The following is a 25,858-nucleotide window of genomic DNA, read 5'->3' on the forward strand; positions in this document are numbered from 1 at the left end:
GACTTCCATTTATCAGTTGCATCCACTGTGATCAATTCACAATGTTGTTGTTAACGTGTGTAGTGTTCTCTTGGCTTTGCTCCTTTCACGCAGCATCAATTTCTTTTTTTAAAAAATTTATTTAAAGCAATGAGGTCGACTTACCCAAGGTCACATAGCTAGGTGATTATTAAATGTCTGAGGCCAAATTTGAACTCAGGTCCTCCTGAGTCCAGGGCTTAGCTGACCCCTCAGCATGAGTTTCTGTAACTCATTTCATGCTTCTCTAGAGTCCAACCAGGGCATCACCTCAATTTCCAATTCTTTGCAATTGCCTTAGCTCCTGTGAATATTTTGGAACATGTGGGACTTTTCCCATTTTTTATGAGTTTTCTTAGATATAGCCCTAGTATTGGTATAGCTGGATCAAAGGATATAATCAATTTTATTGCTCTTGGGGCATAGTTCCTTCCATATTGCTCTCCAAATCATAAGGGACTTAATGATGTCGAACTGCTTATGTGAAAATGATATTAAAAAAACTCATGTGAATGTTCTCATTTATTAAGCCAGTTAGATGGAGTAAATATAGACAGGGCACAGGTAGGAATTGAATATGAAGAGATATTATACTAAAAAGATGAAGTTAAGTGGTAAGAGAGGAATGTACTGGGAGGAAAGGGAAAAGGGGAGATAGAATGAAGTAAGATACTTCACATGAAAGAGGCAATCATTGGATCAGTACACAACTTGACCAGCAATACTTTAATGTTACAATCCTCCCACAACCTCTCCAACAATGATCATTTTCCCTTTTTTGTCATCTTGCCAATCTGTCAAAATGAAGTTCAATATCTTTGTGATTTGTGGTGGAATCTCATACTTGTTTTAATTTGCTTTTCTCTAATCAGTAATAATTTGGAGCATTTTTTCATATGAATATACATAGTTGTAATTTTTTCATTTGAAAACTGTCAGTTCATATCCTTTGACTATTTATCAAATGGGGAATAACTTATAAACTTATAAATCTGATGCAATTCTCTACATATTTTAGTAATGAAACCTTTATCAGAACCCCTTAGGCTGAGAAAATTGTTCCCTAGCTTCCTGCTTTCTTTTAATTTTGGCAATGGTTTAATTAATGAAAAACCTTTTTAATTTAATATAGTCAAATCATTTATTTTGCAATTTATAATGTATTCTATTTCTCTCCTTTCCATATATCTGACAGATGGATTATTTCTTGATCTGTTAATTGGTCTCTGGTATCATTCCTTATGTCTAAAATGCCATTTTGACCTTATTTTGGTATAGGGTGTGAGTCTATGCCTAGTTTTTGCCTTCCTATTTTCCAGTTTTCCCAACAATTCCCTACAACTCAAATAATAAGTATTTATCCCAGAAGCTAATGCCTTTATATGTGTTAAACAAAAGAATACTGTAGTCATTTACTATTGTTTCTTTTGAACCTATTCTAATCCACTGATTCATTATTCTATTTCTTAATAATTACCAGGTAGTTTTGATAACTGCCACTTTATAGCATAGTTTTAGATCTAGTAGAGTTAGGCTACCGTCCTTTACATTTTTCATGAGTTACCATGACATTATTGTTCTTTTGCTGCTCCAGATGAATTCTGTTACTATTTTTTTCTAGCTCAATAAAATAGTTATAGGCATGGCACTGAATAATCAATTTGATTTGGGAAGAATTGAAATTTTTATTCTATTAGCTCGACCTAACCAAGAGCAACTGACAATTTTCCACTTGTTTAGAACTGACTTTGTGTGAAAAGTGCTTTGTAATTGTATTCATAGTTTCTGTGTTTGTCTTGGGAGACAGATTCCAAAATATTTAATGTTGTCTGAAGTTACTTTAAATGGAATTTCTCTTTCTATCTTTTGTTCTTGGGTTCTGTTGTTCATATATGGAAATGGTGATGATTTATGTGGGCTTATTTTATATCCTGCTACTTTGATAAATTTGTTAATTGTTTCAAGAAGTTTTTCAATGATTTTCTCAGGTCCTCTAAGTATACCATCATAACATCTACAAAGAATGAAAGTTTTGCTTCCTCATTGCCAATTGTGATTCCTTCGATTTCTTTTCTTCTCTTATTGTTAAGTAAATATTTCTAATACTATATTGAATTGTAATGGTGATAATGGACATCCTTGTTTCACTCCTGATTGTATTGAAAATGTTCCTAGTTTATCCCCATTATATATTTATTGATGGTTTTAGAAAGGACTGATTACTATTTTAAGGAAAACTTCATTTATTCCTATACTCTCTGGAGTTTTAAATAGGAATATGTTACATTTTGTCAGTGGTTTTTTTTTTCTTCAGTATCTATTGAGATAATCATATGATTTCTGTTGGTTTTGGTAATGACATGTTCAATTATGTTATGTGCTTTCCTAATATTAAACCAGCCCTGCTTACCTGGTTTAAATCCTACCTGATCATAATGAACTATCCTAGTAATAACTTTCTCTAATCTCTTTGGTAAAATTTTATTTAAGACTTTCACATCATCCTCAGTCTTTTCTCTTCCATGGTGGCTCTGAGATCAAAATGAAGTTCAATCTCTTTGTGATCTGTGACCAAAGCAAAAATCACAAGAGGCATTTCAATGCCCCTTTCCACATATGAAGGAAAATTGTGTCTTCTCTTTCTAAGGAGCTGAGACAGAAGTACATCATCCACTCTATACCCATTCAAAAAGATGATGGCGTCCCGGTCGTTTGAGGACACTACAAAGGACAGCAAATTGGCAAGGTAGTTCAGATTTAAAGAAGGAAATATATGATGTACAATGAACATGTAAAGCAGGAGAAGGCTAATAGTGTGACTGTCCATTTGGGTATTCATCCCAGCAAGGTGATTATCACAAGGCTAAAATTGGACAAGATCACAAAAAAGATTCTTGAATGAAAAGCCAAATATCACCAAGTAGGAAAGGAAAAGGGCAAATATAAGAAAGAAACTATTGAAAAAATAAAGCAAAAGTTACATGACTGTGACTAACAACAACAACAAAAAAAGATTTTTGCAACAATGTTCAGTAGGGAGATTGGTCTATAATTTTCTTTGTCTGTTTTGGTTCTTCCTGGTTTAAATATCAGTACTATATTGGAAATTGAGCAGAACTCTATTTTTTTAAAATAGTTTATGTAGAATTGGAATTAATTGTTCCTTAAATGTTTGGTAAAATTAACTTGTAAATCCATTTGGATCTGGAAACTTTTCCTTAGGGTGTTTACTGATGGTTTCATCAATTTTTTTTCTGAAATGGAGTTAAGTATTTTATTTCCTCTTCTGTTAATCTGGGCAGTTTGCATTTTCATAAATATTCAATAATTTCACTCAGGTTATCAAAGTAATTGGCAGACAGTTAGACTAAATACCCCCAAATTATCTCTTTAATTTCCTCCTCATTGGTGCTTGGTTTCCCCTTTTCATTTTTGATGTTGGGAATTTGGTTTTCTTTTTCTTTTCCATCAGATTATCCAAAGATTTATCACATCTAAGTTTCATGTTTATTTTGAGGTTAGATTTATCTAGTTCTGAGAGAGGCAGGTTGAGGTTTCTCATTATTAAAGTTCTGCTAACTATGTCTCCTTGTAATTTCCTCAGCTTCTCCTCTAAGTATCTGGATGTTATACCACTAGAAGCATACATGTTTAATAATGTTCAGAGTTTCATTGCCATGGTGTCTTTTAAGATGTAGCTTCCTTCCTAATGCCTTTTAATGAAGTCTATTTTTACTTTTGCTTTGTCTCATATCAGGATCACAACCCTGATTTATTTTTACTATATTGAGCTCCAGCCTTTTACCTTTACCCTGTGTGTATCTCTCAGAGAAAGTGCTAAAGTCAAAAGAAATATGAAGACACATAAGGATAGAGTAAACACACCAGCTTTTTACCTGGGCTATTTATCTCAAACATTACTATGTTTACTATGTCATAATGGAAAGATAAGAACCAAATATACCCATATCCTCTAAATTCAATCTCTTCAACTATATTCAACCTTTTAATTATCCTAAGAGAAATACAATTCTCAAGAGTTAACAAATAGAATATCTTCCCTTGTAGAGTTGCATGCAATTTAATGTTTTTGACTAACATTTTTTGGGGGCTGCTTTTTTTCACCTTTCTATTTATCCTTTTTAGTATCTGGAGTCAGAGACTGAATTCTCTGTTCAGTTCTGGTCTTTTTATCAAGAAATTTTAAAAGTCCTCTATTTCATTGAACATCCATCTTTCCCCCGACAGAATATGCTGAATTTTGCAGGGTACTAAATTCTTGATTGCAATCCAAGGTCCTTTGCCTTTTGAAATATGGTATTCCAGGTCCTCTAGTTCTCTGAAGCTGATAAGTCCTGTGTAAGTGTTTCCTTTGTATTTAAATTGCTTCTTTTTTGCTGCTTACAATATTTTCTCCATTATTTGAGAATTCTGAAATTTAGCTGTGAGAGTCCTTGGAGTTTTTATCCTGGTTTTTCTTTCTGAAGGAGTTTTTTGTATTCTTTCAGTGGCTACTTTGTCTTCTTGATCTAGCAGATTTGGACAGTTTTCCCTGATAAATTCCTGAAAGAGAATTTCCAGGTTATTTTTTTGATTTGAGCTTTTTGGTAAATTATCTTTCCTGGATCTATTTTCCAGGTCATTTGTTTTTCCTAAAAGATATTTTATATTTTCTTCAATTTTTTCTTTTTACTTTGTTTGAATTTTGTAGTCTCATAGATTTATGGATTTCTATTTGTCCAATTCTAATTTTTAGGGTTTTATTTTCTTCAGTTAGCTTTTATGTTTCCTTTCCCAATTAGTTATTTTATTTTTTGATGAGTTGTATTCCCTTTCCTGTTGGTTGATTTGAGTTTTAGATGAATTGTATTCCTTTTCCAGTTAATTTGATTTAGATAAGGTTAATTCCTTTTCCAGATAGTTGATTTTGGTTTTATTTATTTGAAGAGTTAATTCCTTTTCCAGTTGGTTATTTTTATTTTAAAGGAATTGATTTATTTGGTAAGTTCTTCATAATTTTCCTGCATGACTCTCATTTAATTTTTTCCATTTTTCTTCTTCGTTTCCTCTTTGGTTTTTAAAATTATTGTTTAAGTTTTTCTATGAGCTACTGGATTTGAGTCCAATTCATAAGCTCTTTTGAAACTAACCATGAAGGTAATTTTTCATCACTTTCTTCTTCTAAGATGGCATTGTTATCATCTTTATCTGCAAAGTAGCTTTCTATGGTCAGTGTTCTTTTAGTTTTTTTTGCTCATTTTAATTGTTTGAGCTCTGCTCCTGGGGTAGAGGGAATAAAGATAGACCAATACTTTTTATACTAGGGTTGGGGTCTGATTACTGGCCAAGATGTTGCCTATACAGCCCAGGCATTGTCTTTGCAGAGGTTTGTTTCCTCCTTTATGTCCAGGTTCTGCCGATGCATTGTTTTGTTACCAACCCAGGCCTATCTTATGCTCCGATATTCCCAAGGTTTGGACTTTGAGTTTGGAACCCTTTCTAATGGTCTGCTATATAGCCGCTGGGACCTATGTTGTTGCAACCTGTCAAAACATGGAATGCCCTGTGGGTATATGCCTCCCACTACCTTTACCTCCTCTTTTCCCCAAAAAAGACAGACCTTCACTAAAGCTCCTCCACGATATCTAATTTTTTTCAAACTTGTCTTTTTTTGGTGGGATCTATAGCTCTACTGTCAGTGTATAGGCTTCATTTAGCATTGTGTAAGGAAAAGTTCTGGGAGCATGCTAGTTTCACATTGCCACCTTGGCTCCATCCCAGAAGTCTGATCTTGGGTTATCATGACTATGGGTCCCTGATATTTGAGTTGTTTCTTTCTATTTCCAATATTTTCTTCTTGACCTGGGAGTTTTGAAATTTAACTATAATATCCTTGGTAATTTTCATTTTGGGATGAGTAGATTCTTTCGTTTCTATTTTGCACTCCGTTTCTTGAATATCAGGACAATTTTTCTTGATAATTTCTTGAAAGATGATGTCTAGACTATTTCATTTCTTCTTGATCATAGCTCTCAAAAGGTTCAAAAATTTTTAAATTATCTCTCTTGGATCTATTTTCCAGATTAGTTGATTTTCCAATGAGATATATTTTATAATGGCTTCTAGTTTTTCATTCTTTTGGTTTTGTTTTATTGTTTCTTGATGTCTCATCATTGGCTCCCTTTTACTCTATATTTTAAGGAATTAATTTTTTTCAGTGACCTTTTGTAGCTCATTTTCAATTTGGCCAATTCTGCTTTATAAGGCATTTTTATCCTCATTACCTTTTTGTACCTCTTTTTTTCATTTGGCCTAATCTGATTTTTATTTTTTTTTGGTTTTTTTGTAAGGCAAACAGGGTTAAGTGGCTTGCCCAAGGCCACACAGCTAGGTAATTATTAAGTGTCTGAGACCGGATCTGAACCCAGGTACTCCTGACTCCAGAGCCGGTGCTTTATCCACTACGCCACCTAGCCGCCCCTCTAATCTGGTTTTTAAGATGTTATTTTCTTCAATATTTTTTTGTGTCTCCTTCACTAAGCTGCTGACTCAGTTTTCATGTTTTCCCCATATCACTCTCATTTCTCTTCTCAATTTTTCTTCTATCTAACCTAACTTGATTTTTTTTTAGGTTTTTGCAAGGTAAATGGGGTTAAGTGGCTTGCCCAAGGCCACACAGCTAGGTAATTATTAAGTGTCTGAGACCGGATTTTAACCCAGGTACTCCTGACTCCAAGGCCGGTACTTTATCCACTACACCACCTAGCCACCCCCCTTACTTGATTTCAAAAGCCTTTTTGAGCTCTTCCAAGGAATGAGACCAATTCATATTTTTCTTGGAGGCTTTGGATGTAGGAGCTTTGACTTTATTATCTTCTGAGTATGTGCTTTGATCTTCCATATCACCATAGTAACTTTCTATGGTCAAATTTTTTTTCTTCTGCTGTTAAGTCATTTCTACAGCTTTTGACTTGATTTTAACTCTTTGTTAAGGAAGGGCTCTACTTCCAGGGTAGAGGACATACTGTACCAAGCTTCTGGGGTTTTGAACAGCTGTTTTTAGACATACTTTTAGGGAGCGGCAAATATCAGATCTTTCAATGTGATATGATCTAAGGCAGGTCTGTCCAATCTTACTTTTAAAAGTTTTTATTGAAACAATAGACAATATAATTTGATTTGCCATTTCATTGAGAGCTCTGTGGTAGCTCAGCTTCATTTACTAAAGCATTTAGTAAACTCACAGGGTGTCAGATAAAATCGCAATGCAGGTTGCGTTTTGAACAGCCCTGATCTAAGGAAAGGTTTTTACTTCTCTCTTGGTCATGCTCTGAATTGTGGGTAACCACAAGCATTGCTTTCTGCCCTGGAATTGAGAGAAGGGTCCTTATTCCCCTGGCCTAGAAGAAATGCTGTGCTTCTGCTCCTCATCTTCTTAGGACTGTGACTCAGGGCTGTGATCCAGATCTGAGTAAGAGAGCCCTGCCTCAGTAACAGCAAAGAGACACCTGTAATCTCTTTCTGAATCTTATGATCTGTGGGCTACAAGAGTTGTGGAAGCATCTGTCACTGCTGCTAATTCAGTGACTTCCAAGGACTGCTCAGGTCAACTGTGTTGTTGAGGCCAATACTAGACTGTGATCTACTCACAGGCTTTTGCTATTGACCTTTCAAAGTTATCCTTGGCAATTTCTGGGCTGAGAGGTCTGGAAATTGCCTTCACTGGCACTAACCCAGTTGTCCCACTTCCTCTGGGATTAATGGAGTCAGTCTGTACTGGTATGGTGTGTGCTCCTGTCTCACCCTGTTGCAACAAACCCTTTCCACTGACCTTCCAAGTTGTCTTGGACTAAAAAATGTTTACTCCATTATTTTGTGAGTCCTGTCTTTCTAGAATTTGTTTAATAGTATTAAGGTATTGAACTCACCACCAATGAGGAGGAAATTAAAGTAATAATTTGAAATTATTTTGCTGAACTCTATGCCAGAAAATTTGATAATCTAAGTGAAGTAGATGAATATTTACAAAATTATAAGTTGCCCAGGTTAAATGAAGAAGAGATTAAATACCTAAACAACCCTATCTCAGAAAAAGAAATTCAACAAGACATCATTGAACTCCCTAAAAAAAAAATCTTCAGGGCCTAATGGATTCACAAGTGAATTCTACCAAACATTTAAGGAACAATTGGTTCCAATCCTATATAAACTCTTTGGAAAAACAGGGAAAGATGGAACTCTGCCTAACTCTTTCTATGAAACCAAAATGGTGCTGTTACCAAAACCAGGAAGAATTAAAACAGAGAAAGAAAATTACAGACCTATTTCCCTGGTGAATATAGATGCAAAAATCTTAAATAAAATTTTAGCAAAACAATTACAACAAGTAATCACTAGAATATAATACATTGTGATCAAGTAGGATTTATTCCAGGAATGCAGGGTTGGTTCAATATTACAAAAAAAGTTAGTATACTCAATTATATCAACAACAAACCCATCAGAAATCATATGATCATATCAATAGATGCTGAAAAAGCTTTTAACAAAATACAGCATCCATTCCTATTAAAAACACTAGGGGGGGCAGAGCCAAGATGGCAACATGAAGGGATCTAGTCTTAGGAGCTCTCTGATAAAAACTTATAAACTAAGGACTAACTAAACTTACGAGAGACAGAACCCACAAAGGGACCCAGTGAGGCAGTTCTCCTACTCAAGGTAACCTGGAAAAGATCAGAAAGGCTCTGCTCCCCGGGGTCGGAGGGGCGGCCCACCAGAGCCAAAGAACTTCAGCCTCGCGGAGGCAGCCCCAGGGCGCTGGGAGCCGCAGGGGAAGTCTCCTGAGCTGCACCCCGGGGACCACTGGGCACAAAGTGGGGGAACAGCAGGGGACCTCTGCCAGAGCGAGCACGTGGAGCCCAGCCCCCAGGGCACACAGCAAGCAGCTTAGTCTTTCAGCAGCCTAGACCTGGAAACAGAAGCAGGCACAGCTGGTAAGCAGGAGCCCCCAGGGCATGAGCCCATTGAGCCGAGGGAGGGGAGTGAAGAGAGAGAGAGACTGCCAAGCTCTGTCCTCTGCCCCTGGAACAGGACTCTGAGGATCTGACCACATTCAGATCCTGATCCCAGTCTAGGCCCCCTCATAGAACAACAGGGCCCCCCCACCTCGGCCCCGTGGCAGAGGGGGCTCTTATGGTCATTCACAGACCAGGAGGGAGGACAGAACCTCACACACTGAGACCCTTGTGGGAGTGTCCCAAAAGCTCAGGAAGCACTCCAAAAAACAGACTTAGGCTGGGAAAATGAACAAGCAAAGAAACAAGAGGAAGACCACTGAGAAATATTTTGCAAATGAGCCCAAGAAGGATCAAAAAACTCAGTCTGAAGATGAGGAAGCACAAGCTCCTGCATCTAAAGACTCCAAGAAAAACAGAAATTGGGCTCAGGCTATGATAGAGCTCAAAAAAGACTTTGAAAATCAAATGAGGGAGTTGGAAGAAAAACTGGGAAAAGAAAGGAGAGAGATGCAGGAAAAACATGAAAATGAAGTCAGCAGCTTAGTCAAGGAAATCCAAAAAAATGCTGAAGAAAATAGCATGCTACAAAACAGCTTAGGTCAAATTGATACAACAGTTCAAAAAGTTATTGAGGAGAAGAATGCTTTAAAAGGCAAAATTGGCCACATGGAAAAAGAGATAAGAAAACTCTCTGAGGAGAACAAATCCTTCAGACAAAGAATAGAATTCAGGGAGATTGATGAATTTACCAGAAATCAGGAATCAATACTTCAAAACCAAAAAAATGAAAAATTAGAAGAAAATGTGAAATATCTCATTGAAAAACCAACTGATATGGAAAACAGACTTAGGAAAGGTAATTTGAAAATTATTGGAATACCTGAAAGTTATGATCAGGAAAAGAGCCTTGACATCATTTTCAAAGAATTACTACAGGAAAATTGCCCTGATATTCTAGAAGCAGAGGGCAAAATAGAAATGGAGAAAATCCACCGATCCCCCTGAGAAAGAGATCCCAAAAAACCAACCCCCAGGAATATTATAGCCAAGTACCAGAACTCCCAAGTCAAAGAGAAAATATTACAAGCAGCCAGAAGCTTGCAGGGCTTGGAATACAATATACCGGAAGGCAAAAGACCTTAGAATGCAGCCAAGAATGACCTACCCAACAAGGCTGAATGTCCTTTTGCAGGGAAAAAGAAGGACTTTCAATGAACCAGGTGAATTTCAAAAGTTCCTTTTGGAATGGCCAGAGCTGAACAGAAGGTTTGATCTTCAGATACAGGACTCAGGTGAAGCATGGAGATTGGAAGAGAGGGGGGAAATATGAGGGACTTAATGAGGATGAACTGCATGTATAGAAAAATGATACTGATAATATTCATATGAACCATCTCAGTTAGTAGAGTAGGTAGAGGGAGCTTTTATAGTTGAAGCACAGGAGAAAGCTGAATTCGAAGATAAAATATGGTGTAAAAATGGAGTCAATAGGAAAAAAAGGGAAATGGAATGAGAGAAAGAAAAAGGAGAGGGGGAATAGTCCAAAATATTTCACATAATAAGTTTTTTTATTACAATGACCTATTGCAATGATATGGAAAGGGGGAGGCAAGGGGGAATGAGGGGACCTTTGCTCTCATCAGAGATGGCTAGGAGAGGAAACAGCAAATATACTCAATGGGGTATAGACAACTGGAGTAAGAAGGAGGGGGGAGCAGGGGGAAGGGGTGGGGATGTGAATAAAGGAGGAGAGGATGGACCATGGGGGGACAGTGGTCAGATATAACACATTTTCTTTTTTTACTTCTCGGAAGGGGCTGGGATTGGATGGCCTGCACAGGACCATAGGGCCAGGTGGACTCTGGGCCTAAGGGGTGGTATGGGGGCTCAGGGCTTCTTGGCCGCACGACCAGGGATCTGTCTGCTGCGCCACTCAGTGACCCTACAGCAGAGTCAGAGTGAAAGGAGGAGAGAGAAAATAGAGTACATGGTAGTGGAGAAATAAGAAATGAGGGAGTTGCGATCAGCAATGACAGTGGTGGAAAAATATGGAAGTAACTTTTGTGATGGACTTATAAAGAATGTGATCCACCCACCGCAGAGTTGATGGTGTTGGAACAATGACTGAAGCACATTTTTTGTTATTATTATTTGGGGGAGGGTGCAGGGCAAGTGGAGCTGGGTGGCCTGCCTGGGGCCACATAGCAGGGTGATATCTGGGTGTCTGGGGCCAGATTCGGACCCAGGTGCTCCTGGCTCAAGGGCCAATGCTCTGTCTGCCACCGAGCCACCCCTACTATTATTACTATTTTATTTTATTTTGGGTCTTTTTTCCCCCTTCTTTTTGGTTTTTGCAGGGCAGTGGGGATCGGGTGGCTTGCATGTCACATGGCTGGGTGATTATTGGGTTTACGAGGCTGGATGTGGACTCGGGTGCTCGTGGCTCCAGGGCTGGTGCTTCGTCCATTGCGCCACCTGGCCATACCTACAATTATTACTATTATTTTTTTAATTTTAATTTTTTTCTCTCCCCTTTACTTTTTCGCCAAAGCAAGTCTATCTATATTCATGGGGGAAGGGGTATTTTGTTTACTTGTAAACAAGTATATTTTATTAATGTAAAAAAAACATTTGTACAAAATGAGAATAAAAAAAATAAATAAAAAAAACACTAGAGAGTGTAGGAATAAATGGACTGTTCCTTAAAATAATTAGCAGTATCTATCTGAAACCATGAACAAGCATTATACTCAATGGGGAGAAGCTAGAGGCATTCCCAATAAGATCAGGGATGAAACAAGGGTGCCCATTATCACCACTACTATTCAATATTGTATTAGAAATGTTAGCATCAGCAATTAGAGAAGAAAAGAAATCCCATTCAAAGTAACCTCAGACAATATAAAATACTTGGGAGTCTATTTGCCCAGATAGATTCAGAATCTTTTTGAAAACAATTATAAAACACTTCTCACACAAATTAAATCAGATTTAAATAACTGGGCAAATATCACTGCTCGTGGAGCTAATATAATAAAAATGACAATTCTACCAAAACTATCTGTTTAGTGCCCTACCAATCAAAATTCCAAAAAATTACTTTAATGAGTTAGAAAAAATTGTAAGTAAATTCATATAAAGAAATAAAAAGTCAAGAATTTCCAGGAGCTTAATGAAAAAAAAGTGCAAAAGAAGGTGGTTTAGCCCTACCTGGTCTAAAATTATATTATAAAGCATCAGTCATCAAAACTGTTTGGTATTGGCTAAGAAATAGAGTGGTGGACCAGTGGAATAGACTAGGTGTAAAAGCAGCAAATGATTATAGTAATTTGCTGCTCGATAAGCCCAAAAGAGTCCAGCCATTGGGATAAAAACTCCCTCTTTGATAAAAACTGCTGGGATAATTGGAATTTAGTATGGAAGAAACTTAGATTAGACCAACACTTCACATCCTATTCTAAGATGAGATCCAAATGAATACAGGATTGAGACATAAAAAACAATACTATAAGCAAATTAGAAGATCAAGGACTAGTTTACCTGTCAGATCTATGGAAAGGGGAGCAGTTTATGACTAAGAGTTGGAGAACATCACCAAAAACTAATTAGATGTTTTAGATTACATTAAATTAAAAAGCTTTTGCACAGATAAAACCACTGTAACCAAGATCAAAAGAAAAGTAGTAAATTGGGAAACAATCTTTACAACTAATGATTCTGACAAAGGACTCATTTCTAAAATATACAGAGAACTGAGTCATATTTTTAAAACAAAAAGCCATTCCCCAATTGACAAATGGTCAAAGGATATGCAAAGGCAATTTACAGATGAGGAGATCAAAGCAATTCATAGCCATATGAAAAAATGCTCTAAATCATTAATTATTAGAGAAATGCAAATTAAAGCTTCTCTGAGGTACCACCTCACACCTCTCAGATTGGCCAATATGACCAGAAAGGATAATGATCATTGTTGGAAGGGATGTGGGAAATCTGGGACACTATTACACTATTGGTGGAGCTGTGAACTCATCCAATCTTTCTGGAGAGCTATCTGAAACTATGCCCAAAGGGCAACAAAAATGTGCATACCCTTTGACCCAGCAGTACCACTGCTGGGTCTATATCCTGAAGAGATGAAGAAAAGGGGTGGAAATATTACTTGTACAAAAATATTTATAGCAGCCCTGTTTGTGGTGGCAAAGAACTGGAAATCAAATAAATGTCTTTAAATTGGGGAATGGCTTAGCAAACTGTGGTATAAGTATTTCATGCAATACTATTGTTCTATTTAGAACCAGGAGGGATGGGATTTCAGGGAAGCCTGGAGGGATTTGCATGAACTGATGCTGAGTGAGATGAACAGAACCAGAAAAACACTGTACACCCTAACAGCAACATGGGAGTGATGATCAACCTTGAAGGACTTGCTCATTCCATCAGTGCAAGAATCAGGAGCAATTTTGGGCTGTCTGCAAAGGAGAGTGCAATCTGTATCCAGTTAAGGAGCTGTGGAGTTTGAACAAAGTTCAGGGACTATTCCCTTTAATTTAGAAAAAAAAACAGATATCTTATTGTCTGATCTTGTTACCTCTTAGAATTCTTGTCTCTTCTCTAAGGATATGATTTCTCTCTCATGACACCCCAATTTGGATCAAGGTACAACATGGAAACAAAGTTAAGACTGATAGATTGCTTTCCGTGGGGGGGGGGGGGTGGGGGGGAGGGAAGTAAGATTGGGGGGAAAATTGTAAAACTCAAATAATATCTTTAATAAAAATTTTTTTGAAAAAGAGTATCAAGGTATTTTATCTGGTTTGGGAGGAGCTCTGTGCAAGTACCTGCCTTTACTCTGACATCTTGGCTCTGTCCCTCAATAAGCAGATGTTTTTTCTGGAACTCTCTTGTTTTCTATATAACCCAGTCTAAGTTGGCAATATAGTCTCTAGTTCCTGTGCTGCTTTGAAAACCAGCTTGCTCTTTTTGTAATTCTACAAGCTAAAACCTAGCTTGTAGAATTTTATGCATTATCTTGTTGGCACATAAAAAATTAGAGTAAGGGTTCAATAATTTGAACTTGCCATTCTTGCCATTGCTCTTCTTTAGGACTGGAACATAAAAAGATTTATTCCAATCAGTGATCATGTTGAATTTTTCACGTTTGCTGACATAACTGAATACAACAGTATCATTTTTTAGGATTTTTAATAGCTCAGGAGGAATTCCATCAACTTTCTTGTTAGCAATGCTTCCTAAAATCCTCTCTCCAGGATATCTAGTTCTCTATATCACCATAGTGGTTATCAGATGTTAAGAACTTTCATGTATAATACTTTTGTGTATTCTTTCCATCTCTTTTTTAATCTCTTCTGCTTATGTTAAGCCACTATCATTTTTTTCTTTTAACATGTCTATCTTTTATATTTCTAATTTTCTTTGAAGAAATCTCATCTTTCCCATTCTATTGTCTTCTTCTATTTCTCTCCTTGCTATTCTTTGGAATTCATTGGTTTTGTCTTTCTCCTCCTTTCCCTTCTCTTCTTTCACCCAGACAGTTTCTTGCTCTTCTTTTCCTTAGGAGTGTTGCCTCTTTACTGCTCCTCAAAGAAAACACTCTATCTCTATGCTCTGGTCATTTTCTCTGGCTGTACACAACCCTCAAATAACTTCCCATGCCATTTCTGCCTATTTCCTTCAATTTCCAATTAAAATTTCGCCATTTGCAAGAAGCTTTTCCCAATCCCTCTTAAATCTAGTTCCATCTTAGTTAATTATTTCCAATAAGTGAATCTCTTAGATTGCTAACTAGTAGAAAATATTTCACTGGTAAATTTTATTCAAAGGGTCAGTCAATTGTTGTAGTTATCCAACGCTTAACAACTGCCCATGACATACATAATAACTTCGGTGTTAAAAAGCATATTTATTTTACCCCTTACTGCTAGCAGGTCAATAGATATGAAACATACACATAAATAGAAAATACAGCAGAATATCTAACTTATTTAATAGAATAACAAACTGTTGAAGTAAAGCAACTTCAGAATCAACTTGGAATCTTATCTATATGCTTTCCATAAAGTAAAATTTGTTGATGAGCCCAAGAAATTTTGATTTCTGGTAAAAAATATAGAGAATAATGAATGCTAATGCTCATGTTACTTTTAAAAAATCAGAAAAGAAATAGAACAATAAAAATCAGAATTACTTTTCACAGCATGGCAAAGGGGAAATTCTTAAAACAAGGAATAGAAGTTACCTTTGTAATGATTTACATAGTCAAGCAAAACAAACTGGCCATCACCAATTTGTCTCTTGATTTCACCATTGTTTTCTCAGGAGGGGGAAAGCATTCTTCATCAACAATTCCTGAGAACTGAGATTGGTCTCCACATTGATCAAAGTTTTTAAGTCTTTCAGAGTTATCCATTTTTATAATATTGTTGCATAATTTTTTCTCCAGGATGTGATCACTCTGATATGGATTAGTCATGACAAAATTTTCCCAGGTTTTTCTGAAACTATGCCTTTCAAAGTCTTTGAAGATTCAAATATTAAGATGGTCATTAATAAAAAGAAAGTCTCCATATATACTAAAATATTTTTACAGTACTTTAAATAACAGTAAAGGACTAACAGGTGCCCAACAACAATGGAATGTCTGAACAAATAATGGTATATTATGATTTAATACTATTCTTTTATAAAAAGAAACAATGACTACATTCATGACAAAATATGCTTCCAACATGATATACTAGAAATACAAAATGAGAAATCATCTTGCATGGGCAATGTAAGGATTTGTTTTGCTTGACTATACATAATGATTATAAGGAAGGCTTATTTTGCACATGTGTCTGTGTGTGTGTGTGTGGGGGGGTTTAATTTTGAAGGGGAAGAAGAGGAAATAGAAGGGGAGAGGTAATGTGATGGTAATGATGAAAAGAAAAAAGAAAAGGATAAAAGAAACAATAAAAAAAAGCACAAGAGAGAAAAGAGGTTCAACAACAAGTAGAATATATTTGGAACCAATATTCTATACTTTAAAGGAATTTATTTTATACTTTATTGGAAAAAAGTCAGGGTGGGCAAGGGTGGTGTGAAAAACTACCATATGAGCTAACATATCATATGCAATCCTCTTTTTATTCTTTGTATGTGGAAATTCTTGTGTTTGTTAGTGTTTGTCAAGTTCAGTTTATCAGTCATTAAGTTAATAGGCATTTATTAAGTATCTATTATGTATCAGCCACTATGTTAAGTATTGATATTTGATACAAATATCAAGAAGAAAAAGAAAAAAACAAATATAATGAATACAAAGAGGCATGAGAAAAACTAATAGTCCATGAAAGATGAAGTTAAGTAAAACTAGGAAAATATACATAACAATGAAAATGAAAAGAACAACAACAAAAACAAAAGCAAATGAAATTGAAAGTTGTAAAATTGCGATAAGCTTGGATACAAAGAAGAAGTATGAAGATGCACCTCTCATCCATCTCTGCAGAGATAGGGACCAACTATAAGTATGGATGCTGTCATGCTTAACTGATATACTGCTTTACTTGAGTGAACTTTTTTTCATTTTTGTCTTCTTTGGTGAATGTGATGAAGCTTTGGGGGAACAAGGATAGGAAATACACTAGGAAATGGTATAATAAAACCAAATCAATAAACTTAAATGGATATCTATATCTATAATAGGATTCTAAGAAACATGAAATAGCAATAACATCTTCCCTACTGTGTATGGCAAAAATGCAAATTGGAAGGACAGATTATTGTTCCAGTTCAGCCCTTATTCTATTAATTTTAACAAAGTTTATATTGACCATAAGGAAAATAAACTATCAATTTCATCTCTTGGCAGGTGCTAGTACTCAAACTGATAATTGATTAAGCAACCAAAATATATTTATTGAGTTGGGTCAACTATGTGTAGTGTTTCAAGCTATGTGAGGATACAAAGACAAAAAATGAAATAATCCCTGCAGATAAAGGACTTTTAATGGTCAAGAATGTTTCAAATGTCTCTTTTGAATGAGGCCTTTTATTTTCACTGGTGATTAATCAGGATCTATTATTTTTGGAGGAAGCTGGAGAACTTCTAGCTGTTTTGTTTTAGGTGGTATGCATTTCTGTTTCCTGATTTCTTGCAAATAAGGAATAAATCTAGGGTTTTTTTAATTATCTTTCCTTCATATCAATTCTCCCTCCTGGCAACTTGTAAAATTTGTCATTTATTACTGAAAGGGTGATATTTAGTCTTGGAATCTTAGGTCTGGGAAGTTTTTGCTAGTAGCAATACTTTGGTTTCTATATGCTAGAAACAGACACAGGCATATAGATGAAAGGATTACTACATGTTTGTCTGTTTCCCTCATGCCTAGCACTGTAGAGAGAAAATTGCACAAAAAACCTGAAAAGTTTGTTCATATATGCATATGTGATTGCATATACATATATGTAATCAAAACATAACAATATATTAATATATACTAGATATTAACAATTATTTAGTATAACAAATATGGGTAAATGTGTATTATGTGAATATATAGCTATATGTATATACACATCCAAATATATTAACATTTCCAAAGAAGTCTTTGTTTTCTATAAATGGCTGAAAGAAGGTAAAATAACTTTCTATCTATACAGATATATGGATATATCTTACGAAAGTGAAATAATTTTTTAAGACTTGTAGAAAACATAAACAGGATAATCTCATGTTGTTCATAAAAGTAAGGGCCAAGGAACTTACAATCAAGGTGTGTTCATCCTTCAGATGGCCTCTCCATGACAGATCATAAGAAAATTCACACTTACCAATCCAGCACTCTAAACGGGCACAGGGAGTTGTCTTCACCACATCTGGAGGATCCACACCTACATTTAGGCACAAAACTAAGGCAACGCTAACCGTCTTCATCTGGGAACACAACAGAGAAACCAAAAAGAAAATATTTTCATGTGATCACAAATTATGTTTTCCATTATCAAAGGACACTGTTTTACCTTCACATTTTAATAACTTCTATTCATCTCAAAAATCTTTTTATACACCTACCACATGTACATGCCAGGTATTGGGGCTATAAAGGGGATACATGACACTGTCTGCATTAAAAAGCTTAAAATCAACTACATGGAATACAACTTGCACTCAGATAAGTACAAATCAAAATGGAGCATGATAGAGGCAAAGACCTGAAATGAAATATTTTTAACAACAAAGGACGTTGTTAATGTTGTTGTTGTAAATTAAAGTAATTCCATGAGGAAGTACCAGAGGTTTCTTAAATATATAAAATATAAACCAATTTTGTTCCAAAAATGTCAGTTGTAAGATTATTTTTTTCTTGAGACGATAATTATATCCCGGGTTAGTACAAAGCAACTTATTAAATCATAACATAAAAATGCTATATAAATGTACACTCTAAAATACTTGCCCAGGTCATACAATTAAAAATCTCTGAGACAGATCTGAACTCTGATCTTCCTGACAACAGCTCCAGCATTATATCTTGATGTCTTAAATCATTCTACTATTCTGGTGTTTTGTGATCCAATGCTAAAATAATTCAGGAATTTTGTAACCTATCAGAGTACTATACCTTCTGAATGGAAAGGGCACTATCCAAGTGGGTGTGGTAAGGGTTATGCTGAGAAGAAAGAGATTTCAGCTTTTCTTTATTTCTTTTAACAAAGGAGGTACACTTTGAGGTCCTGGGGCCCTGCAGGTGAGCAACTTCTAAAGAAGCTAATTATCCCCTAGAAATTTAAAGATATTATTTGCATATTTTCCTTTAAGTTTTGGATCTAGATTAAATAATTTTGATGTCAAGAGAAATACTAATTTAATGCTCTTACCTCACCAGACTGAAGATAAGTAGTATGAGTACATTCAATAACCCTACACCAACTGTCCAGAGGCAAGAAACAGAAAAACAACAAGAAAAGGAGGTCTCAAAAGAGGATATCAGAGTTAAATTTCCATTTCCCTAAAGTGTGGTCATTAGCAAATAGCTTGCCTACCTTCAATTCTTTGTAGGCTTCCTAAGACTAAACTAGGTACCATTTAAATGATCTTCTGAAGCTCAATAAACAACCTCACAGATTTAAGAATGAGAATTAGGGGAGCAACTAGATTAAAGGTCAGTAAGTTGGGCATAACAATTCCTTCATACTGAGGTTCCAGAGAAAATCTCACTTTTTGGAATAGGAGGTCAAAGGAGTAAAGGAGCAGAGCTAATGTGGATGGGATGTTGAGGCAGAGGTGGAAGAGCAGTTAGAAGAGAAGGGGTTCAGTGGGGTGAAAAGTGTTGTTTTTATTAAATTGGCATGATCTACAAAAGCACCAAATAACTATCCAGTTACTTAAGAGAAACCTGAGGAAGTTTACATACAAATTGATGCAAAGTGAAATGATCAGAACCAAGAGAACTATATATATATATATATATATATATATATATATATATATATAAAATACATTTTAAATGTAAGCAATATTGAAAGACTTAAGAACTCCATCAACAAAATGACTTCAAAGGATTAATGATGAAATGTATTGTCCACCTTCTGATAAGGGAGAAGACTAATGAGATTAATGAGACTAATGAAGATTAATGAAGGAGACTTCTACTTTTGTTCATGACCAAAGTGGGAAATTTGTTTTGTTTTTCTATGGATATTTCTTTTTAAAAAAAAAATTATTTAAGGCAATAGGGTTAATGGACTTGCCTAAGGTCACACAGATAAGGCCATTATTAAAAGTCTGAGGCTGAATTTGAACTCAGGTCCTTCTGACTACTAGGTTGGTGCTCTATTCACTGCACCACCTAGATGCCCCCCACCCCTGTGGACATTATTTAAGAGTTTTGTTTTTCTTCTTTTTTTCCTTCAACAGGAATGGTGAGAGAAAGAGAAAAAAAATTCTAAAAAAAACAGCTTAAAAGTTTGAATCTTTTCTTCAGTTGCTATTTATGAATGGTAATTTTATTGTATTGAGGTCTGTAAAGGATATGCTTGATTCTTCTATTTTTTTGCATTTATTTATTTTTATACCTGGGCACAAGGTTAATATTCATAAAGGTGCCATTGAGAATTGAGAAATATCTATATTACTTTCTATTCTTATTCAGTAATGGTCATTAATCTAGTAACTCTAACTTCTAAAATTCAATTCACTTAATATTTATTTTGTTCTTTAGATAAAAATTTCTAGACCTGAAGAATACATCCATTATATTGTTCAGTTGTTTCAATCATGTCTGATTCTTAGTCACCCCATTTAGAGTTTCTTAACAAAAAGAGTGAGTGGTTTGCTATTTCCTACCCAGCTCACTTAACAGATGAGAAACTGAGGCAAACAGGGTAAGTGATTTGTCCAGGGTCAAATAGCTAGTAAGTTTGAGACCTGATTTGAAATCAAAAAGATGAGTCTTCCTAACTCCAGACCTGGAACTTTAACCATTGCACCACCTAGCTGTCAACAATTATATTTTTTTTCTAATTCTCTTGTTATTTAGCTTCTACTTTAAGTACTTACTGAATATGCAAATAATTATTGTTCATTAGATTATTCTCTTACTTATGGTGCTTTTAAGCATTTTGTTCTTACTCTGATACTTACTTTCCTTAATCATATCTGTTTTTACTCTTGCTTTCTTTGAGACCACAATTGTTATTCCCAGCTTTGTTTTAATGTATCTAAAACATAATAAATTCTTTTGTATCAACTCTGTGTAAATCTGCATATTTTTAATGTGTTTCTTGTAATATTGATGAATTCTGCTCTCTAATCCATTTTGCTAATCTCCTCCAAGTTATCAGAATACAAATTCCTTTGACATTCATTGCTGTGAGAACCCTCTCTTTTTTCTCCTGGTCACCACATCTTTGCAATAAAGGCCAAGAGAAACAATATAATCAGCAAAATTAATCTTTGACAAAAGAAGTCTGCTCAATGATTCTTACATTTTTTCCTCTTTTTTATCAATTTCTTTTAAGTCCATCTTCTTAAGTTGCCATTTGGTCTTTTCTTATTATCTCCTAAATGGGAGATATTACACAAATGGGGTCTTACACCTTTTGTTTCTCTCCTCTCCTCCCCCCCCCCCCCGTTTCTCTGTTAAATTTAATGTATTTCTGTATCCCACCATCTGTCTAATTCAGATAAGTATGAGGTCATGATACATATACACTGCTCTTACTTATTCCTCAGTGATTGTACCTCTTTTTGTAGAAAAATTAAGCAGAAATTTGAGTTCCTAATCCTTTCCTGAAATATTTCTTTTATCTGCCCTTTCTTTCTTTACTTAAAATATTGTGCCCCACCCCCAAAAAGTCTCAGAGTTACTTAACTATGAACCTTTAAGACAATGGAATTCAGGGGCTGCTAGGTGGTGTAGTGGATAAAGCACTGGCCTTGGAGTCAGGAGTACCTGGGTTCAAATCCAGTCTCAGACACTTAATAATTACCTGGCTGTGTGGCCATTGGGCAAGCCACTTAAGACCATTTGCCTTTCAAAAAAAAAAAAAAACAAAACCTAAAAAAAAAAAGACAATGGGATTCAAAAAACATTTTTTAGAATGTAAAACTTCGATGGGCGGAGCCAAGATGGTGACAAGAGAGGACATTCTCTCAGTTGCTCTGGAGCAAAACCTATCAATCAAGGACTCTAACTATATTTTCCAGACAGAATGAACAGAGGGACACAGTGAGGCAATTCTCTAACCCAAGGTAACCTGGAAAAGAGAGGAAAGGCGGGGCTCCACAGGATGGGGGGGGGGGGGGTGTTGGCCCACCAGATGGAAGGAACTTCAGCCTCTTGGAGGCAGTCCCAGGGTGCTGGGAGCCATGGCTCACAGCAGCGGGGGAGTTTCCTGACCTACGCCCCAGGGAGCACCTGGCACAACTTGAGGGAACAGCTGAGGAGGGCACCTCTGCCAGAGCTAGCACATGAAACCCAGCCCTCAGGGCACACAGCAAGCAGCATGGCCAAGGCAGTCCAGATCCAGGAAACAGAAGCAGGCAGAGCCAGTAAGCAGGAGCCCCCAGGGCATGAGCCCATTGAGCCTAGGGAGGGGAGTAGAGAGAGATTGCTGAGCTCTGTCCTCTGTCCACAGAACAGGACTCTGGGGTTCTGACCAGGCCCCCCCATAGTACAGCAGGGCCCCCCACACCTCAGCCCCATGGCAGGGGGGGGCATTTATGGTCATTTACAGATCAGGATGGAGGATAGAGCCTCACACACTGAGATCCTTGTGAGGGTATCCCAAAAGCTCAGGAAGCACCCCCAAAACCAGGCTCAGGCTGGGAAAATGAGTAAGCAGAGAAAAAAAGAGGTATACCATTGAGAAATACTTTGACTGTGATCCCAAAAAGGATCAAAACACTCAATCTGAAGATGAGGAGGTACAAGCTCCTGCATCTAAAGACTCCAAGAAAAACAGAAATTGGGCTCAGGCCATGACAGAGCTCAAAAAAGACTTTGAAAATCAAGTGAGGGAGATAGAGGAAAAATTGGGAAAAGAAATGAGAGAGATGCAGGAAAAACATGAAAATGAAGTCAGCAGCTTAGTCAAGGAGATCCAAAAAAACGCTGAAGAAAATAACATGTTAAAAACCAGCTTAGGTCAAATGGATAAAACAGTTCAAAAAGTTGTAGAAGAGAATAATGCTTTGAAAAGCATAATTGGTCAGAAGGAAAAGGAGATAAGAAAGCTCTCTGAGGAAAACAAATCCTTCAAAGAAAAGAACTCAGAGAGAATGTGGATTTTACAAGAAATCAGGACTCATTACTTCGAAACCAAAAGAATGAAAAATTAGAAGAAAATGTGAAACATCTCATTGAAAAAACAATTGATGTGGGAAACAGATTTAGGAAAGATAATTTAAAAATTATTGGAATACCTGAAAGTCATGACCAGGAAAAGAGCTTTGACATCATTTTCAAAGAATTATTACAGGAAAATTGCCCTGATATCCTAGAAGCAGAGGGCAAAATAGAAATGGAGAGAATCCACCAATCTCCCCAAGAAAGAGATAAACAAAAAAAACAACCCCCAGGAATATTATAGCCAAGTTCCAGATCTCCCAAGTCAAAGAGAAAATATTACAAGCAGCCACAATTCAAATATCATGGAGCTGCAGTCAGGATCACCCAGGACTTAGCAGCAACTACATTAAAAGCTCACAGGGCTTGGAATACAATATTCTGGAAGGCAAAAGAGCTGAGAATGCAACTGAGAATCAACTACCCAGCTAAACTGAATGTCCTCTTCCAGGGAAAAATGATGGACTTCCAATGAACCAGGGGAATTTCAAATGTTCCTGTTGGAATGGCCAGAGCTGAACAGAAGGTTTGATCTTCAAATACAGGATTCAGGTGAAGCATAAAGAGTGGAAAAGAGGAAAATATGAGGGACTTGATGATGATGAACTACATGTATTCCTGGATAGAAAAATGATGCTGATAATACTCATATGAACCTTCTCATTTAATAGAGCAGGTAGAAGGAGCTTTTATAGATGAAGCACAGGAGAAAACTGAATTTGAAGATATATTGTGGTATAAAAATGGAGTCAATAGATAAAAGGGAAATGTAAAGGGATAAAGAAAAAGGAGAAGAGGAATAGGCTAAGATATTTCATATAATAACATTTTTCTTTATTTCAATGAGCTACTGCAATGATATGGAAGGGGGGAAGGCAAGGGGGAATGAGGGAATCTTTGCCCTCATTAGAGGTGGCTAGGAGAGGAAACAGCATATATACTCAATGGGATATAGACATCTGTAGTAAGGAGAGAAGGGGGATGGGAGAAGGGGGGTATGCGAGTGATAGCCCAGAAGATGGACCATGGGGGTAGAGTGGTCAGATATAACACATTTTCTTTTTTACTTCTTGCAAGGGGCTGGGATTGGATGGCCTGTCCGGGATCATAGGGCCAGGTGGATGCTGGGTAAGGGGTGGCATATGGGCTCGGGGCCTCTTGGCCCCAGAGCTGGGGATCTGTCTGCTGCGCCACTCAACTACCCTACAGCAGAGACAGAATAAAAGGAGAGAGAAAATATAGTTCATGGTAGTAGAGAAGTATGAATGGAAGGAGTTGCAATCAGCAATGGAAATGGTGGAAAAAAATATGGAAGCAACTTTTGTGATGGACTTATCCTAAAGAATGTGATCCACCAGCAACAGAGCTGGTGGTGTTGGAATAGACTAATGCACATTTATTATTATTATTATTATTATTATTATTATTATTATTATTATTATTATTATTTTCTGGGGGGTGTTGCAGGGCAAATGGGACTGGGTAGCCTGCCTGGGGCCATATAGCTGAGTGATTGTTGGATTTGGACCTGGGTGTTCCTCGTTCAAGGGCCAGTGATCTGTCTGCCACCCAGTCACCCTTACTATTTTATTTTATTTTGGGTCTTTTTTTTTTTATTTTTCTAGGGCAATGGGGTTGGGGTGGTTTGCATGGGGTCACACAGCTGGTGATTGTTGGGTGTCTGGGGCCGGATTTGGGCTCAGGTGCCCCTGGCTCCACAGCTGGTGCTCCGTCCACTGTGCCACCTGGCCATATATACGATTATTATTATTTTTTTTTAATTTTAATTTTTTCTCTCCTTTCTACTTTATTACTTATGCAGGTCTATGTTTTCTTGGGGGGGAGGGGGTATTATGTTTATTCTTAAACAATAATATTTTAGTAATGTATAAAAAAGTTATTTGTACAAAATAAAAATAAATTTAAAAAAATTTTTAAAAATAAGAACAACTTGAAAAAAATAAAAAAGAAAGATAAACTTTCTTTTTTTAAAAAAAGTTTTTGCAAGACAATGGGGCTAAGTGGCTTGTGCAAGGCCACATAACTATGTAATTATTAAGTATCTGAAGCTGGATTTGAACTCAGGTACTCCTGACTCCAGGGCCAGTGCTCTATCCACTGCACCACCTAACCGCCCCTTTAAAGATAAACTTTCAAGGAAACATAAAAGCCCTTGAAAGCAGTTCAGTTCAAGTCAGGATAAGAAAAGTATATTTTGCTTTATGCTAAAAAGGAACAGGAAAGCATTAGTAAATATATTAATACCTTAAAATTATCAGCGAGTTAAGTACATGCCAAAATGAATGTGACCAACCAAAATAAATTAATAAAAAATAAGAGCCATTCTTTATTTGAGAAATGGTACAAGGATATGAACAGTTTTCAGAAAAAAATCAAAGCTATCAACAATTATATGAAAAGATCCTTGAAATTACTAATTAGAAAAATGTACATTAAAGCAGCCCTAAAATACCATCTCATACCTATCAGATTGGCTAACATGACAGAAAATGAAAATGAAAAATCTGGAGGGGAAATGGGGGAAAAAAAGGACATGAATACTCTTTTAGGAGAGTTGTAAACTGGTCCAATCATTCTGAAGACCAATCTGGAACCATGTTCAAAGGGCTAAAACACTATGCAACTCATCAACCCAGTAATAACACCACTAGTTCTATATTCTAAAGAAGTCAAAGAAAACAGAAAAGAACCTACACGTACAAAAATATTTATAGTAGTTCTTTTTCTGTTGGCAAATAATTGAAAATTGAGGGAACACCCATCAATTGCGATATGGCTGAACAAGTTGTTGTACACGATCATGAAGGAATACTACTAAAATGCTATATGAGATGACAAGCAGGATGATTTCAGAAAAATCTGGGAAGCATTATCTATATGAACTAATATGTAAGGTGCAATGAGTTGAAACAGGAGGACACTGTATAGAGTAATAACAATATT

At 36.3% G+C, this 25,858-nt stretch overlaps 1 protein-coding gene and 1 pseudogene across 8 annotated transcripts in view; one reads left to right on the plus strand and one right to left on the minus strand.

Annotated features, from left to right (window-relative positions):
- Positions 1–25,858, minus strand: part of RPTOR (regulatory associated protein of MTOR complex 1) — a 552,432-nt gene that overhangs the window by 437,776 nt on the left and 88,798 nt on the right. For all 8 annotated transcript variants that reach the window (XM_074224960.1, XM_074224956.1, XM_074224957.1 and 5 more), the window contains exon 2: positions 17,877–17,979. In XM_074224960.1, the coding sequence (XP_074081061.1) occupies positions 17,877–17,979 (103 nt within the window). The remainder of the gene's footprint in view (positions 1–17,876; positions 17,980–25,858) is intronic.
- On the plus strand, positions 2,561–3,013 carry LOC141510869 (large ribosomal subunit protein uL24 pseudogene; annotated as a pseudogene).

The sequence above is a fragment of the Macrotis lagotis genome, chromosome 2 (genome assembly GCF_037893015.1).
Source record: "Macrotis lagotis isolate mMagLag1 chromosome 2, bilby.v1.9.chrom.fasta, whole genome shotgun sequence".
In the NCBI taxonomy this organism is placed as follows: Eukaryota; Metazoa; Chordata; class Mammalia; order Peramelemorphia; family Peramelidae; genus Macrotis; species Macrotis lagotis.